General features: G+C 64.6%; 4 protein-coding genes across 4 annotated transcripts; 2 read left to right on the forward strand and 2 right to left on the reverse strand.

Annotated features, from left to right (window-relative positions):
* Positions 1 to 527: 527 nt before the first annotated feature.
* Positions 528 to 2,271, forward strand: PFL1_00816 (uncharacterized protein; the record flags this gene model as incomplete). The annotated part of the gene is made up of 2 exons (XM_007878318.1): positions 528 to 688; positions 804 to 2,271. The coding sequence occupies 2 exons, from the start codon at positions 528 to 530 to the stop codon at positions 2,269 to 2,271; spliced, it is 1,629 nt and encodes a 542-aa protein (XP_007876509.1).
* A 545-nt stretch (positions 2,272 to 2,816) lies between these two features.
* PFL1_06837 (uncharacterized protein) lies at positions 2,817 to 5,685 on the reverse strand (the record flags this gene model as incomplete). Its single annotated transcript, XM_007878634.1, has 4 exons — positions 2,817 to 3,601; positions 3,721 to 4,808; positions 4,915 to 5,241; positions 5,336 to 5,685. The coding sequence occupies 4 exons, from the start codon at positions 5,683 to 5,685 to the stop codon at positions 2,817 to 2,819; spliced, it is 2,550 nt and encodes an 849-aa protein (XP_007876825.1).
* Positions 5,686 to 6,792: 1,107 nt separating this feature from the next.
* PFL1_00818 (uncharacterized protein) lies at positions 6,793 to 9,146 on the reverse strand (the record flags this gene model as incomplete). The annotated part of the gene is made up of 2 exons (XM_007878319.1): positions 6,793 to 6,990; positions 7,122 to 9,146. 2 exons carry the CDS (start codon positions 9,144 to 9,146, stop codon positions 6,793 to 6,795), a joined length of 2,223 nt encoding a protein of 740 aa, XP_007876510.1.
* A 2,249-nt stretch (positions 9,147 to 11,395) lies between these two features.
* Positions 11,396 to 13,489, forward strand: PFL1_00819 (uncharacterized protein; the record flags this gene model as incomplete). Its single annotated transcript, XM_007878320.1, has 1 exon — positions 11,396 to 13,489. The coding sequence occupies one exon, from the start codon at positions 11,396 to 11,398 to the stop codon at positions 13,487 to 13,489; it is 2,094 nt and encodes a 697-aa protein (XP_007876511.1).
* Positions 13,490 to 14,135: the final 646 nt, after the last annotated feature.

Genomic DNA, 14,135 nt, shown 5'->3' on the forward strand with positions numbered 1-14,135 from the left:
TTACTTCTCAGCCGCCGTTCGTTAGTCCGGCCCGTCTCATCTCTTGGGTGGTCGAGCGTGACGAGGAAGCTCATGGGCCCGGCGCCGTTGCACGCCTCTGCTCTCCTCGCAGGAAAGGCCGTCGCCGATCTGCTACCCGGTTGCGACAACCTGTCCATCTTCCCCGCTCCAACGCTCTATCAGAGCGCCCGGTGCGTCCTGTTTGTCCAGATGCTGATCAGGTCGCGGTTCCAAACGTGCGGTGCCCGTTTGGAACCCGACAAGCGTCCGGCGTTGCGCTGGTCGGTATACATATAGGAACCCCCCATCTTCACCGTCCTGCTCGCCACCGCCCGCACCCCTTCGGCCTCGACGATCATTCACAACGCTTCTCCAACTTTCGCATCCAAACAGCAGCGTCATCACCATCCGCGCTTGTCATCGTCGTCGTCACCATTCAGCTGCTCCGTCACTCGACCCCACTGCGCACTGGGACATCCTTTCGACGCCACCTACCATAGCCTTCCACACCATCTGCACCGACCGCGATGGCTGCCGAGAGAGCCGTCAAGCGGCCAACGTTTCACAGAAAGAGGACGTCGGATCTGAAGGACGACTTCTCAGATTCGGGCGACTCCTCGCTCGCCATGGAGCCAAAGGTCAAGTCACGCGCCAGGATCAATATGGCCTGCGTCCACTGTCGCCACCGGTGAGCATCCCCAGCAGTCCATCGCCGTCTGCGACGCCGTCACGGAATCCGACGTTCCGGCCCTGACTGTTGCACCTCCCTGTTCCCCTCCGGCCGTGCGTGCTGGCCCTTGTAGCAAGATCAAGTGCGACGGTGCGCAGCCCTCGTGCGCAACGTGCAAGCGCCTCCGCAGACACTGCGACTACGAGCCCGTCACCGAGCACGAGAACCTCATGTCTCGAGAGCGCAAGCGAAGGAACAAGGAGAAAAAGCAGGCGCGCCTCGCGGCGCTCTCGGTCTACGCCGGCAACTCGCCGCTCTCTGTGCTCCATCCGGGCAGCTGGGCCATGGCTAGCGGCTCTGTGCGCCACTACCTCGACCTGCCGTCGGCGCCCGTCTCGCCAAGCTACACAGAAATTGTCCCGGCGCACATCGGCGCATCGCTGCACGGCTTCCGACCGAGGAGCAGCACAGTCAATCTTGGCCCCACCGAGCAGCTGCCATACCACCTGTCCTCCGTCTCCCAGCCACAGACGCCCGAAGTCTCGGACCGATCTCTTGGTCACACATCAGTGGACGGGTCCGTCTCCGAGGGCTACCCTAGCCACTACTTCTTCGGCATACCTACCGGCAACGCTTCACGTCCCACGGACAACGCCAAGCCGCCACCGAGCCCGGCGAGCGCGTCCAACGCCGAGTTTGTCATCTCGAGCATCTACTCGACGGAGCTGCCCGTGGCGGTGCCGACCTCTGCCCACGTCCGGCCCATCGACCTGCCCGCACCGCACGGCCACTTTGACTTTGCCAGCATCCCGTTCCCGACGCAGGACAGCTTCTCGGCCGAGGCGCCGCTGCTCTCGCTCCGCCGCCGCAGCTCGGTACCGCACACGCTCGACCTCAACCAGCTGCGGCGACCCTCGGTGGCCGAGTTCGCCACCGTGGGCCTGGTCCAGCGCATCGCCGAGAAGCGCGCGGAAAAGGTGCAGACCGACGACGTCGACCGGATCCGTTCGGCCCAGGCCCTCGCCCTGTCCAGCAACGACAGCTACGTCTCCAACTGGCGAGAGACGACGAGCCAGCTGTGGAACGACAACTTCTCGCTGCAGAGCCCGGCGGGCGAGCTGCCGCCTTCGCTCAGCTTCGAGGCCGTCGCTGCAGCGCACTATGCGCAAAAGACGCCCGAGGTCGGCAAGTACGAGGCGCAGAAGCCCGCCTCATACCACATCCCCGCCTCAACCTCGGCCACGCCGTCGCTGCACGAGTCCTGCTTTGCCAAGCCTTCCGCGGCGCTCGAGTCGTGGTCCTCGCCGGCTTCGACCGCGTCGCAGGAGGCAGCGGCGATTCCTCAGATGTCTTCGGCGCCATGGACCGTGCTGCAGCAACAGGCGCCTCTGATGTCGCCCGTCACCGACCTCCAGCAGACGTTCAACAACCTTTCGTCGGACCTCCGCACTGCCGACTACCTCCACTACTCCCCCGCCGACCTCGGCGCCTTCCAGCCCCATCCCCACCATGCCCCCGTCTCGTCCCACGACGGCAGGAACCGCGATGCATCCAGCCTCGCCGGTGCCGCCGTCTTCCCCTCCCACTTCTTCCAGAACTGATCCTCCGCGCTCCCCCAGTGTCTCCTTCCGCAGCAACTTGTATTCCATCAATGCCCCCCCGCCTTGCATTCCCATACATTTCTTGGCCCCATCTAGACTTCTTCCAGTGTCTCCTAGCTCCAGTCAGTCACAGCACGTAAAGGGGTTCATCCATTCATCCATTCATCCATCCATCCGTCCTGCCTGCCTGCCTGCCTGCCTGCCTGCCTGCCTGCCTGCCTGCCTGCCTGCCTTGCCTTTCCATCCTCGTGTTCCTCTCCTGTGTTGATAAGGCAGCCTCTCACTCCGCGCCTCGAGCATTGTTGTCTCCTACGATCATCGCTCTTGCGTCACCAACTCGTCGCCTCGTCATGGAGGACAAGAGGTCGGCCCGCTGTCGCAATCCCAGGCGGCATCGTCTTGATACCTCCGTCTGCGCGATGTCCGCGGACTCCAACTGCGCCGCCGGTCTCCGCGAGCTACATAACTCCATTTTCTGGAAGCAAGGCCGAGTGCACGACACGATTCCACGTATGTCGGTCCTAGTCTGACAGGACGGATCCGTTTCAACGGGCATCTTCTCCCCTCTCCTCGCTCGCAACCGCATGCACCCAGCGGACGACGAGGTTGTAGAGCATCTGCTCCCATCCCTCTTCCTTCCTCGCCACCCGCTTGGGGTCGAACTCGATGGCGCCTTGATTGACGTGGCCCGCTCGCGAGCCGGCAACGCTGGGCCGTGCCGACTCTCTGCCGCTGTCGGTCGAGGCGAGCGAGAGAGACGACGACGACGCTGCTGCTTCCGAGTAGACTCTGCGCGGGTGCAGGCCCAGCTTGACCGGAGGCTGCAGTCCCGGGAGCACGGGCTGATTGAGCGATTCGAGGCTGCTCATCGACGTCGTCTGTATGTGGTAGCGTAGCCGCAGAGCCGCCGCCCACACGCGCAGGTTCTCGGCCTTGCGGAACGTCCACCCGGGCCGCTTCTTGAGGCCCTCGGGCGACGCAGCAGCGGATTTCTGATCCGTCTCGGTCCGGTCGGCGAAGCTAGCATCTGAGGCGCCCCTTCGGTCCTTGCCGCTCTTGTCCTTGACCTGGAACGCTTCCGGCTCCGCCTCGGCCTTCTTCAAGAGCATCTTCTGCTTCTCCAGAGCGTCGGCCTCGGCCGCCTTGAGGTCGTGGATCTCCTTGGGCTGGATGAAGCCCCAGGGCCGGCTGGACTGACGCAGAGCCGCATTGTACGCGTGGCACAGCATCGATCCGTCGACGAGGGCATCGAGCAGCTGATCCTTGCTGATGTCGAGTACATTGTCGCTCTGGGTCACTTCGGTCGAGACCTGCAGCAGCTCGAAACCGTCTTCGGCGGAGAGATGGGCCAGCAGAAATGCTCGCACTCGTGCTGCTCCGCAAGGCCGCGCTCACGGGGGTTTCAGCATCTGAGCCATCGGAGCAAAAGCCGTTCGCGCCCTCACTCACCAATCTCGCCACCTTGAAACTCTCCCTTGCGCGCCCAAGCCGGAACATCGTGCGCGGCGTCCGTCGCGTCATTGCCCACTCGTGCCGCATCGACCGTGATGCCGGGCGCTGCATTGGCTCCGCTCGGTTCAGGGCTTGGCTCCGCCTCGGCATTGAGCGCGAGCCTTGCGCTCGGCCGTTTGGTCGGCTTGAGCTTCTGCACGACGGAAAGGACGCGGTCGACGGTGGTGAGGTAGCTGTTGACGAACTCCCTCTCCTTTCCAAGGTCGCTCAGCTTGAGGTCAGTTTGGTACAGGTAGCCTTCTCCACTACCCTTGTCCGGTGAGCCATTCAGGCCGAGGTCCAAGCTGCTCGGGTTGGCCAGCGATGTAAGGCTTCGGAGGCCGGGCGCTGGCGGCATCCTGTTGTCTTTGGAGCCCAGGTTGATCCCAAGGGCCGACTCTTCGCCAAGTGAGGCCGTCTCGGCTTCGGCCTTTTCATAATCCGGGTGGCCTGGCGGCAAACGATGCTTCTCTTCCAGCTCACGCAAGGTACTGAGCACATCCAACGCTGATTTGCGGACCAACGTCAGTGGATCTTCTGCCACGTCGGTCGAGTCGGCCGGAGATGTCGATGGCGAGGAGGCAGAGCCTGGAGCCTGCCATGCGCTCGGCATAGCCCGCGTCGAGCCCGGACTGCCGCCCTGAGGCGACGATACCCGCCTCGACAGGCTACCATAGGTCTTTTCGAGCGGGAGAGGCGAGAGGCTGCTCCGCCTCGAGAGGCTGCCGAAGCTGCTCTGCCGCTTGAACTGATCTTTGGGCTTGGATCCAGGCGCGTTCTCGGAGATGCGCTTGCCGCTAAGCGAGGCTGGCGGTAGCGCCAGGAGGTAGCTGCGCACCGACCGGATCGTCTTGGTAGTCGCGTTGATGAGCTCGAGCAGGTCAATCGGCTGCGTTTCGAGGGCTGCGTCGTCGAGTCCGTCTGTGCTGTACATGGATGAGCGGGACGAAGGCCGACGAGAGTCTGGCTCTATCGACAATCGGCGACCACCGGAAGGCGATGCTTTGTCCCTCTTGACGAGGTTCAAGAGGCCCCACAGCTGACAGCTGTTCACGTTTGCGGCCGGTGGAGTACCATAGCGTCAGCACAGCCTACGTCCACAAGGCCTAACATACCCGATTGGGGGAGGTCAAGGCAGTCGGCGATGCTCACGTCGTGTCAAGGTCCTGCAACAGCATCGGCCATAGCGCCTCGGGGTCCGCCTCGACCGGCTTGGGCACCACCGGATATGGGAGGCGGGTGCTGGTTGGCGCCTTTGGGCTCGGTGGAAGCTCGATGGGCTGGTCATCCGGGCTTGTCACGAGGACGAGGCCATCCTCTGCGAGACCTTGACCATCGCTGGCTCCTCTGCGTAGGCTGGCCTTTGACAGGGTCGGGCTCTCTGACGGCGACTCTGGGGTGGAAGCCAGCATCGTCTCGCCGGCCAGGCCGATGGCCAGAGTCATCGGTCCTTTTGTGAGGGGCCGGGTCTTGCTCGCTCTGCTCTAGTGGACAGATGTTAGCCGCAGTATCAGGGGTACGGGAAGAGCGAGTGAGGCCGGAGACGGCGCTTCAAGGACGCAGCTGCACTCACATCCCTTGCTTTGCGTAGAGGTGCTGGAGGTAGCCGATGCTGCCGAGGGCCATGACCGAGTCCCTCTTTGCTGCGCTGCGAGAGAAGGGCTTTTGGTTTGACTTGGCCGCGAGGGCCGACGAGGGGTAGAAGAGGGCGGAGCGTCTGGGCTGACCTTCCGGGGCGGTGGCGTCGGTGTCCTGATCCTGGTCGAGCTCTCCAGGCTTCGAGGTTGATGGGAACGAGACGGTGCCGGCTGCGAGAGGAGCCTTTGGGCGGGGCGGGGCTGCGGCGCCTTGCTTGGTCGGAGCTGTGGCGGCGGCATCTGCCGTGTGCGGCGCGAGTGCGATGTTTTCCTTATCCCCGTCCATGGCTGCGGCGCTGCGGTGGGGTGTCGAAGGCGTGACGGTCGAGCGACCAGGTGCGAATCCTCTGCGAGGGTTAAGTGGGCGTGGTCCTAGAAAGTCGGAGGCGGCGGCCGAACGAGGATGATGCGCCGAGATGCTGGTGGATAGGGTCTAAGAGATGTGATGGTGCGCCAATGTCGAGGTGAGTCGTCGATATGGTTGGTGGCATGAGGCGCCAAGAGGGAGGAGGCCGGGGGATACGCAGATGGGGGTCACGAGAGAAGGGGGGAGTAAGCGGCAGGGGCAGCGGCAGCCAAGGCTCGGCGCACCCACCACCTCTTGAGGAGCAGTAGGTAGCAGACTGCTGCCACTTAGGCCTTTCGAGGGGTCAGCGCGGGGTGCGTGGAGCCGGCGAGGCCGAAGCAGGCGGCGCCCGTGCATGGGACCCCTCGCCGCTGCTCCTCTCTGACCTCTTGGCCGTCGAAGCTGGCTGGCTGGCTGCCTGCTCCTCCTCCCCGCTCACGGCTCTCTGCTCGCCACCATGACGGCTCGTGGGCCCATGCGTACCTACGGCTGACCATCGTCGTTGTCGGCATCGCCGCCACAGCGGCAACCACGGCCCCGGCCGCGTAGGTTGGGCCGCACATCTTGGTGGCCCGCCCATGGCCCCGGCCTGATTGCTCGACGGTGCGAGGTCACTTCCAGCTATACCCGCTTCACCCATGGTCTCCCCATACACGCAGGCGATCGTATGGAGCTCATCACTCGAGTCTGCCCTCTGTCCATGGCAGATGCGCATTTGAATTGGTGGGAAAGCGGCGTCGGGCATCGGCCGTCAGGCCGTGTTGGTCTCGCCCCGCCTCCAAGTTTTTCTGCCCTTGACCCGATCTGAAACACACACACGCCCCGCGTCTGGCCCCGACGCCCCACAGCTCTCTCTTGCGGACCGGCGGGCGAGCGAGCGAGCTCCACGCGCGCCGCCCTTCATCCTCTCTGGCCCATCGCACTCGCACTCCAAGGCTCTTGGACTCAGCCAATTGACCACAGCGGCCAGTCTGCGCCCATCGCACTCAGCGGAAGGTGGTAGGCTGTCGATTGCGGCAACGGCAGCAGCAGCATCAAACGCACTCGTCACAAGTCTCGACCACCGCCCGCGTCGACGCCGCCAGCAACTCGCACCGTCGGCGAAGGAGGCGGCGGCGGCAGCACCTCGGTCGTGAAACTCGCCACACCCCACGCCCCCGACCCTACACGGTCCCCGCCAAGCACCGGCCACACGCTGCCCGCCTCTTGAGCCTCGTCGCGCACAAAGTGGGGTCGTGCACCGACCTGTTGTTTCGCCATGGCACACCGACGGAGCGCAAAGGTGAGAGGGCAAAGCAAGGCCGAGGACAGCTCTGCCAGTCAGCTGCGTCTGTCGCTACACCGCTCTTCGCTCTCGCCCCGCTCGGACTGCTCACCTTGTCCAGCCGCGCCCAAGTCGGCTGCGTGCTGAGGCCAAAGTGCGGCATGTGCGTGCTCGGCTCAAAGATGCCAATCGGCGGGCCCCTTTGCTTCTTGGCCCCCTGTCGCTGGGCGGCCTTGGCCTTGCGCTTGCGCGCCTTGTCCTCGGCGTCTGCCAAGCTGTCGCGCTCCCATGGCGGGCGGTCGTTGGCCGCCTCTTCGTCGTCCTCGGGGTCGGCCTCGCCGTCGAGCGGCTCGTCGACGACCGCCGCCGCCGCCGCCGAGGCGTGCAGACCGTCGTCAAAGTGGCGAAAGGCAACCAGACGCTCGCGCCTCGTCTCAGCCAGCTCCGAATTCATCCCGCGCACGCTGCGCGCCATCTCCAGCATCCAGTTCTCCTCGGTCACGTCCGAGCGCTGCAGCAACGCCCTCCGCGACACCCAGTTGCCCGCGCGGACGAACGGGCTCTGGCCGGCGTCGCCAAACACGGTCGTCACCACCTCGCCCTGCGGGTCGTACGTCGCGTAGCTGAACGCGTCCGGCCGCCGGCGGGAGCGGTCGCGCTCCCGATCGGCCTCTTTCTTGCGCTCCTGCTCCTCGACCGACATGCCTCCCACCGTCTTGCCTTCCTTGACGCCCGACGCCCGAGCCGCCGCCTCGTAGTAGTCGTCGATGACCGCCTTGCCTCCGCTGATGAACCTGGCGCCGTGCAGCTTGTAGACGTTGCGGGCGGCCACCATGGTGACGTTGCGGCTCTTGAGCTGCCCGCTCAGCCGCCCGTCCTCGATCAGCTTGTCCTTTTCGCCCTGCTTGAGCGTGATCTTGATAATCATCGGGTTCTTGCGGAAAAAGTAGAGCGAGTCGCGGTAGCTGGCCGCCCGCGCCGCGTCAATCGACAGCATGTAGACGCGCTCGGGGTCATCGCGCAGATCAGAGGTGAAGTTGTACGCCTTGTACTGCCGGCCACCCTGCAAGCGTCCCTTTTCGTCGACCTTTTTGTCGCCGTCCGGGTCGCTGTCGAGGATCACCTCGTCTCCTTCTAGGCGGTACACCTTGCCCTTGATCGTGATGGTCTTGAAGCCGTCGGCATCAACGCCTGTCCCCGCGCCCTCGTCGCCGTCGTCGTCGTCGTCGTCGTTGGCGCTGTCGTTTGCATTATCTTCGTTGCCGTCGCCTTCGCCTTCGCCTTCGCCTTCACCCGCTGTGCCGTCCTCTGCTGGCTCAGCATCCTTGCTCTGGGCCTCCGCAACGCTGGCATCGCCCTCATCGCCGCCGTCATCGTCGCTTGCAACGGCCTGCCTCGACCTAGCCCTGGACCTGCTAGGACCAGCGGCCCTCCACCTGCCGGCTCGACCGACGGATGCCCGAGCCTTTGCACCGGCTCTTGCAGCCTCGGACCGGCTCTTGCTCCTCGCTGTTGCTCTGCTCGGCCGTTGAGAGCCTTCGATGCGCGGTTTATCGTCTCCCTCGTCGGCCCGTCCGTCGTCCTCGTCGGATCGCTCGCCCGCTTCTCCGCCTGTCGCGTCGGCTAGTCCATTGATGGGCGCCTGCTGTGACGGACCACCCTTGACGCTCCCTGCTTCGTCCGCTCTCTCCCCATCCTCCTCGCCCAACTCCTCCTTCGGGGCCTGCATCGAGCTCTGCCTTCTTCGACGTCGGGATCGAGGACTGGCCTGCACGTTTGCCTGGATCTCGGCTTTGATCTCGGTGGACCGCGCCCTCGAAACGCGAGCTCGCCTGGAGCGTGCAGGCGCCGCAGGAGCTGGCTGGCTGCTGCTACCGGCGGTGTCTGCCTCTGCGCCCACTTCTGCCTCTGCCGACATGGAAACATCGCCGTTGGCATCTGCGTCGCTGTCGTGGGACCTTTGCTGCTCGGCGGTGACAGCACCTGCATCGATGCTAGAGAGGCTGCTGCTGGATGTTGGGTGCGGATCGTCTCGGAGAGCGGTGCTGGTGTCACCGCCGGGGCCAAGAGGGGGCTGGTCGTCTGTGGTCTGATTGGGTTTGCGCACGCGCAGCGTGATGCCGCGTTGGCCGGGCATCTCGAGAGCGCGCGATGAGTGTAGGTGGAGGCGGCGCGCCTTGTTCCAGCCCGGCGATGGATGTGAGATGGCGCTTGGGATGCGGCCAGAGGGCGGCGGATGAGGAGAGGTTGGCAGCGACGAAGTGAAGGTCGGGAAGCGGGCGGGCTGGCAGGGTCCATCCTCTCTGAAGGTTGCAAGCTTGGCCAGGCAGGCAGGCCAACCGGCTGGCCGGCTGGCTGGCTGGCTGGCAACGCGTCGCGCCGTTCAGAGCTCGGCTCCGATAAAGAGGCAAGTCGGCTTGACCGTGCCGGCGGACCTGGCCTGGCCAGCTTGGCCGCGGACTCGCCAGGCGGGCTTGGGCCGAGCCGCCGCGATTTGAAGGACGAAGGTCATGCATGCATGCATGCATTCGCTCCGAAGCCCGGCCCCGCCGGCCTTTTTTTGTCTGTATGTGCGATCGTCTCGTCGGATGGGGCGCGGCTGTGCTCGCCGAGGTGGCTTGACGATGTACACATGCTGTACCGCACAACAAGCCAAGGGGCCTCCTGAGTGGAAGCAATGGCATGGTCAGTGGCATGGTATGGTCGGACAGGTAGGGCCAGCACGTCCCGAGAGCCAAAACCGCGAGCGTAGAAGGGGATGGCGCAGGAGACCTTGCAACGCGGCTTCCATGGATCTTCGGCCGCGACAGCAGTGGATGGCAGCATCGGCATCTCCGGTGCAAGAGAGAGAGAGAGAGCCGGTCGTGCTTGGCATCGTGCCGTTCATACCCCTGCCAAGGTGTGACCGCATGGCAAGAAGCGGACGGGCCCGGCCGAAGGGCCAAACCGCAAAGCGGCAGCCACCCAAGCGCAGCACAGCACGGCTCAGCGCCGCTCGCATAGCGAAGCAGCATGAAAAGAAGCAGGCAAGCAAGCAAAGCAAGCAAGCAGAACGGCGCACGCAACTTAACTTGACCTGAGCTGAGGATATGGCGGGCGGCCCCGCCATCGAGGCGGTGTCGACGGGCCAAGAACTCCAACGGATCGGATCGGATCGGAGGATTCGATTATTGGTTCCTGGCGCGCGGCCTCGGAGCTGTCTGATGTCACGACGGAAACAGGCTAAGCAGTCGAGGCCGCCGCTTCTTTTTTTTCGCAGGCGGCCGCTTGCTCGCGCGCTCAAAGACCTGAGCTACAGCACAAACGCTGATGGCCATCGTTGCGATGCCGGGGGAAGGATGAGGAGGGGAGGCATGACGATCGTCGTACCGGCAGATGGACGTACGTGCTTCCTTGAGGTGCTGTTCACGTACGGGCCGTCTTGACGTCTGCGTTGGTTGCGACCGGCCCGCCCTTGCTCGTCTCGATGCGAAGGATGCGCAAGAGCGGCGCGCCACCGTATCGCTCTCTCCATTTCTCCGGTGGGTAGACTCGACGAGCCAGAAGGATGAGAGCGAAGACCGACGTCGGCGGCGGTGGCCTCCTCGTACCCTACATACTGTACCTACCACTTTGAATGTCCGGAAGACCGGAACAACCGCCGGTGCTGGTCCGCGGCACAAGAAGGGCGAGCGAGCGAGCGCGCCGTCGAAGCCGCACATACAGTACGGCGTCTGGATCGACCAGCTGCGCAGCGAACCTATGACGCCTGCCTTAGCCTGCCTTGGCCAGCCGGGCTTTTCCTCTCGCCTGCCGGCCTGCCGCTGCCGTGACTTGGCTCTGCATCGGCCCTGCATTCCGGAGGACCCTTTTTGTCTTCTTGCTTCTCGCTCGCTCCTGGCCTCGCTCGTTCGATGTTGGCCGATCCTCCCAAACCCGAGCGACGGCCAACGGCAGGGCCGACAAGAGTAGAGGGCTCCGCCCTGCCTGTGCTTCGTTTCAGCGCAGCTTCGCAAGCCGCCTGCTCGGCCCGCATGCCGGTGCCAAGCAACCGCACCCAAAGCGCAAGGGCTGCGCAGCATGCATGGAACGTCCGCTGTCGAGAGATGTGGTTCCGAGCCGACAGCGCCGAGGACGGGTGGGTGGCTGTGTTTGTGGGTGCTTTGCCACGCGGCATGCCAGCAGGCCACCGAGAGCAACATAAAGGGCCCCCTCGCTGACATGGACCCAGCCGTTCATCCCCCCCCTTCTCGCCCCTCTGTCCTCCCTCCCCCTCCTCCTCCTCTTCTTCCTCCTCCTCGACGACGACGACGACACCGCCGCCGTCCTGTTGACCGACGCCCGTTCTCCGCGCCACCTGTCCTCCGCCGCTCCGTACAGCCACGGCCTGGACCCCCAGCTACCGCCATGCAGATCTTCAAGCCACTGCTGGCAGCTCTGACGCTGCTGGCTTGCGGCGCCAGCGCCACGCCCACATCCCTTTCGGCTGAGAGCCTGGAGCACCTCCAAAACCTGTCGCCCTTCCAGCGTCGCCAGCTGCTCGAGCACCTCGTCGAGATCCGCGAGGCCCAGCTGCAAAAGCGCAGCTCTCCCACCGGCTCCTACGCACCCGGCAACGTAAAGTGCCCCGCCACCACCTCGCAGCAGTCGCCCGGCCTGATCCGCGACGCCTCCAAGAAGCGCCTCAACCAGGGCGAGCGCGACTACATCCAGCGCCACCGCGAGAGCCGCAAGCAGGACTGGATCGACTGGCTCACCAACAGCGCCAAGCTCGGCGGTCAGGATGGCGTCCCCGGTGGACTGGCCCAGTACGCCGACAACGTCGACAACCTGCCCCGCATCGGCTTCGCGCTGAGCGGAGGCGGCCTGCGCGCCATGCTTGTCGGGTCTGGAGTCGCCATGGGCTTCGACAGCCGGAACCAGACTGCCAAGGACAGGGGCACCGGCGGTCTGCTCCAGCTGGCCGACTATGTCTCGGGCCTCTCGGGAGGGTCCTGGGCCACCAGCACCCTGGCCATGAACGACTGGCCCACCGCCCAGACGCTCAACGACGAGGTGTGGAACCTCGAGAGCAACCTCGTCATCCCAAAGGACGGCAAGATCGGCTTCTACACCAACATTGCCCTCGACGTCAAGAAGAAGCGCGACCTCGACTACGGCACCAGCATCACCGACTACTTTGGCCTCTCGATCGCCCAAAAGGTCCTCAACTCGACCTACGAAAACAAGGCCGCCACCACGTGGAGCGACGTGAAAGACACGTCCAACTATAAAGCCGCGTCCTACCCCTACCCCATCATCCTCGCCGACCAGCGCGAGCCCGGCGAGCTCGTCGTCAGCCGCAACACCACAATCTGGGAGTTCAACCCCAACGAGTTCGGATCGTGGAACCCCAACGTCGCCGCCTTTGTCCCGATCGAGATCGTCGGATCCAGCCTCGACAACGGCGCCAGCGTCCTGCCCGACGGCCAGTGCGTCGCCGGCTACGAGACCTTGCCCTGGGTCGTCGGCACCTCGGCCACCCTCTTCAGCGGCCTCTACCTCCAGCTCCTCGAGGGACAGACCGACAGCCTCATCGCCAACGTCATCAAGGGCATCGCCGAAGCCGTCTCCAAGGAGCAGAACGACATCAGCACCGTCCCCAACCCCTTCTACGGCTACAACGAAGGCAACAACGCCGTCGCCAAGCTCAGGAACATCTCCTTGATCGACGCTGGGCTGACAGACCTAAATCTGCCGCTGTGGCCGCTGGTAGAGCCCGCCCGAGGGCTCGACTTTGTCTTCGCCGTCGACTCGAGCGCAGACGTTTCTTCCTGGCCGAACGGCAGCTCGCTCTACCAGTCGAGCCTTCGCGCCAAGGACGAAGTCTACAAGCAGTACCCTCTCCCGGACTTCCCGAGCACCGCGACCTTTGTCAACAGAGGCCTGAACACCCGACCGACGTTCTTCGGCTGCGACGCGGCCGCGGCGACCAACAGCGACACGTCGTTCGACGGGGCCAAGACGCCGATCATCGCCTACATCCCGTCGTACCCGTACACTTCGCTCGCCAACGCTTCGACCTACCAGCTCGAGTACTCTCGCAAGCAGTCGCAGGCGGTGCTCGACAACTCGGTCGACGTCGCCACGCTCGGCGGTGCCGACGACACCTGGGCGACCTGCCTCGGCTGCGCCATGCTCCAGCGCTCGTTTGAGAGGAACAAGGTGACGCGGCCGGCGGCGTGCGACAGCTGCATGAAGAAGTGGTGCTGGGACGGCGTCACCAACGACACGGCGCCCGTGCAGGCCTACAGCCCGGCCACGGGCGTGCCCGAGTTTGTCACGAGCCAGGGATCGATCCAGAAGGCCCCGGCCTACACGGGCGGTGACGGCAGCAACCCGCAGGCCAGTGATGGCAACAGCCAGTCCATCACGGATTCGTCGGCGGGCGACGCGCAGAAGGTCCACGTTGCGGCCGTCGCGTTCGCCACCCTCCTCGCCGTCGGCGCCGTCCTGCTTTGATCGGATCGCCTTGGCGTGTACCATAAGCGCTCACGGCAGTCTCCCGCAATCCTCGAGGCTACTCAACTTATCGTCCGTTGCCCTTGGTGCCAACCCTGTGTCTGCGCACCATCATCCCCATGCGCCGCGTCCCTGGCCCGCACTTTCCTGTACCGTCGCTAATCATATAATCACGTCTTCACGCAGCTTGATCGCATCGTGCGCGCTGGCACAGCAGAGTAGTCTTGTGGTGGTGGTGGTTGTCGTCTAGATCAAGCTTGCCACGCCGTCAGATTGACCTGCTGCCGGCACTTGACACTGGCCTCACTCCTCACCCTGGCGCCGCATCAGATGCGTTCGTCGCGTGTTAGGGGTGAAAAGGCAGACAGGCAGGCAGGCAGGTCAGGCGCACCAGCAAACCATTAAGAGCCACAGACTTGACCACAGAGCGTGGTTCAGCTCGACATATTCGGTCGGCGACTTGACTCCACTCTGGCTGGCTGCGAGGCGACATCCCTGAAACGCTCGACTCGACTGGCCTGCGGGGACACCAACACCAGCACCGGCGCGCGCTTTCGGGATGCGTCCCGCCCGGGCTTCGGACGCGCTTCCCGAAACAGCGGTTTAGCTGGGGCGGTCCGTGCCCCCTGTTTTCCAGGCAGGGTCT

The sequence above is a fragment of the Pseudozyma flocculosa genome, assembly GCF_000417875.1.
Source record: "Pseudozyma flocculosa PF-1 unplaced genomic scaffold scaffold00002, whole genome shotgun sequence".
Lineage (NCBI taxonomy): Eukaryota > Fungi > Basidiomycota > Ustilaginomycetes > Ustilaginales > Ustilaginaceae > Pseudozyma > Pseudozyma flocculosa.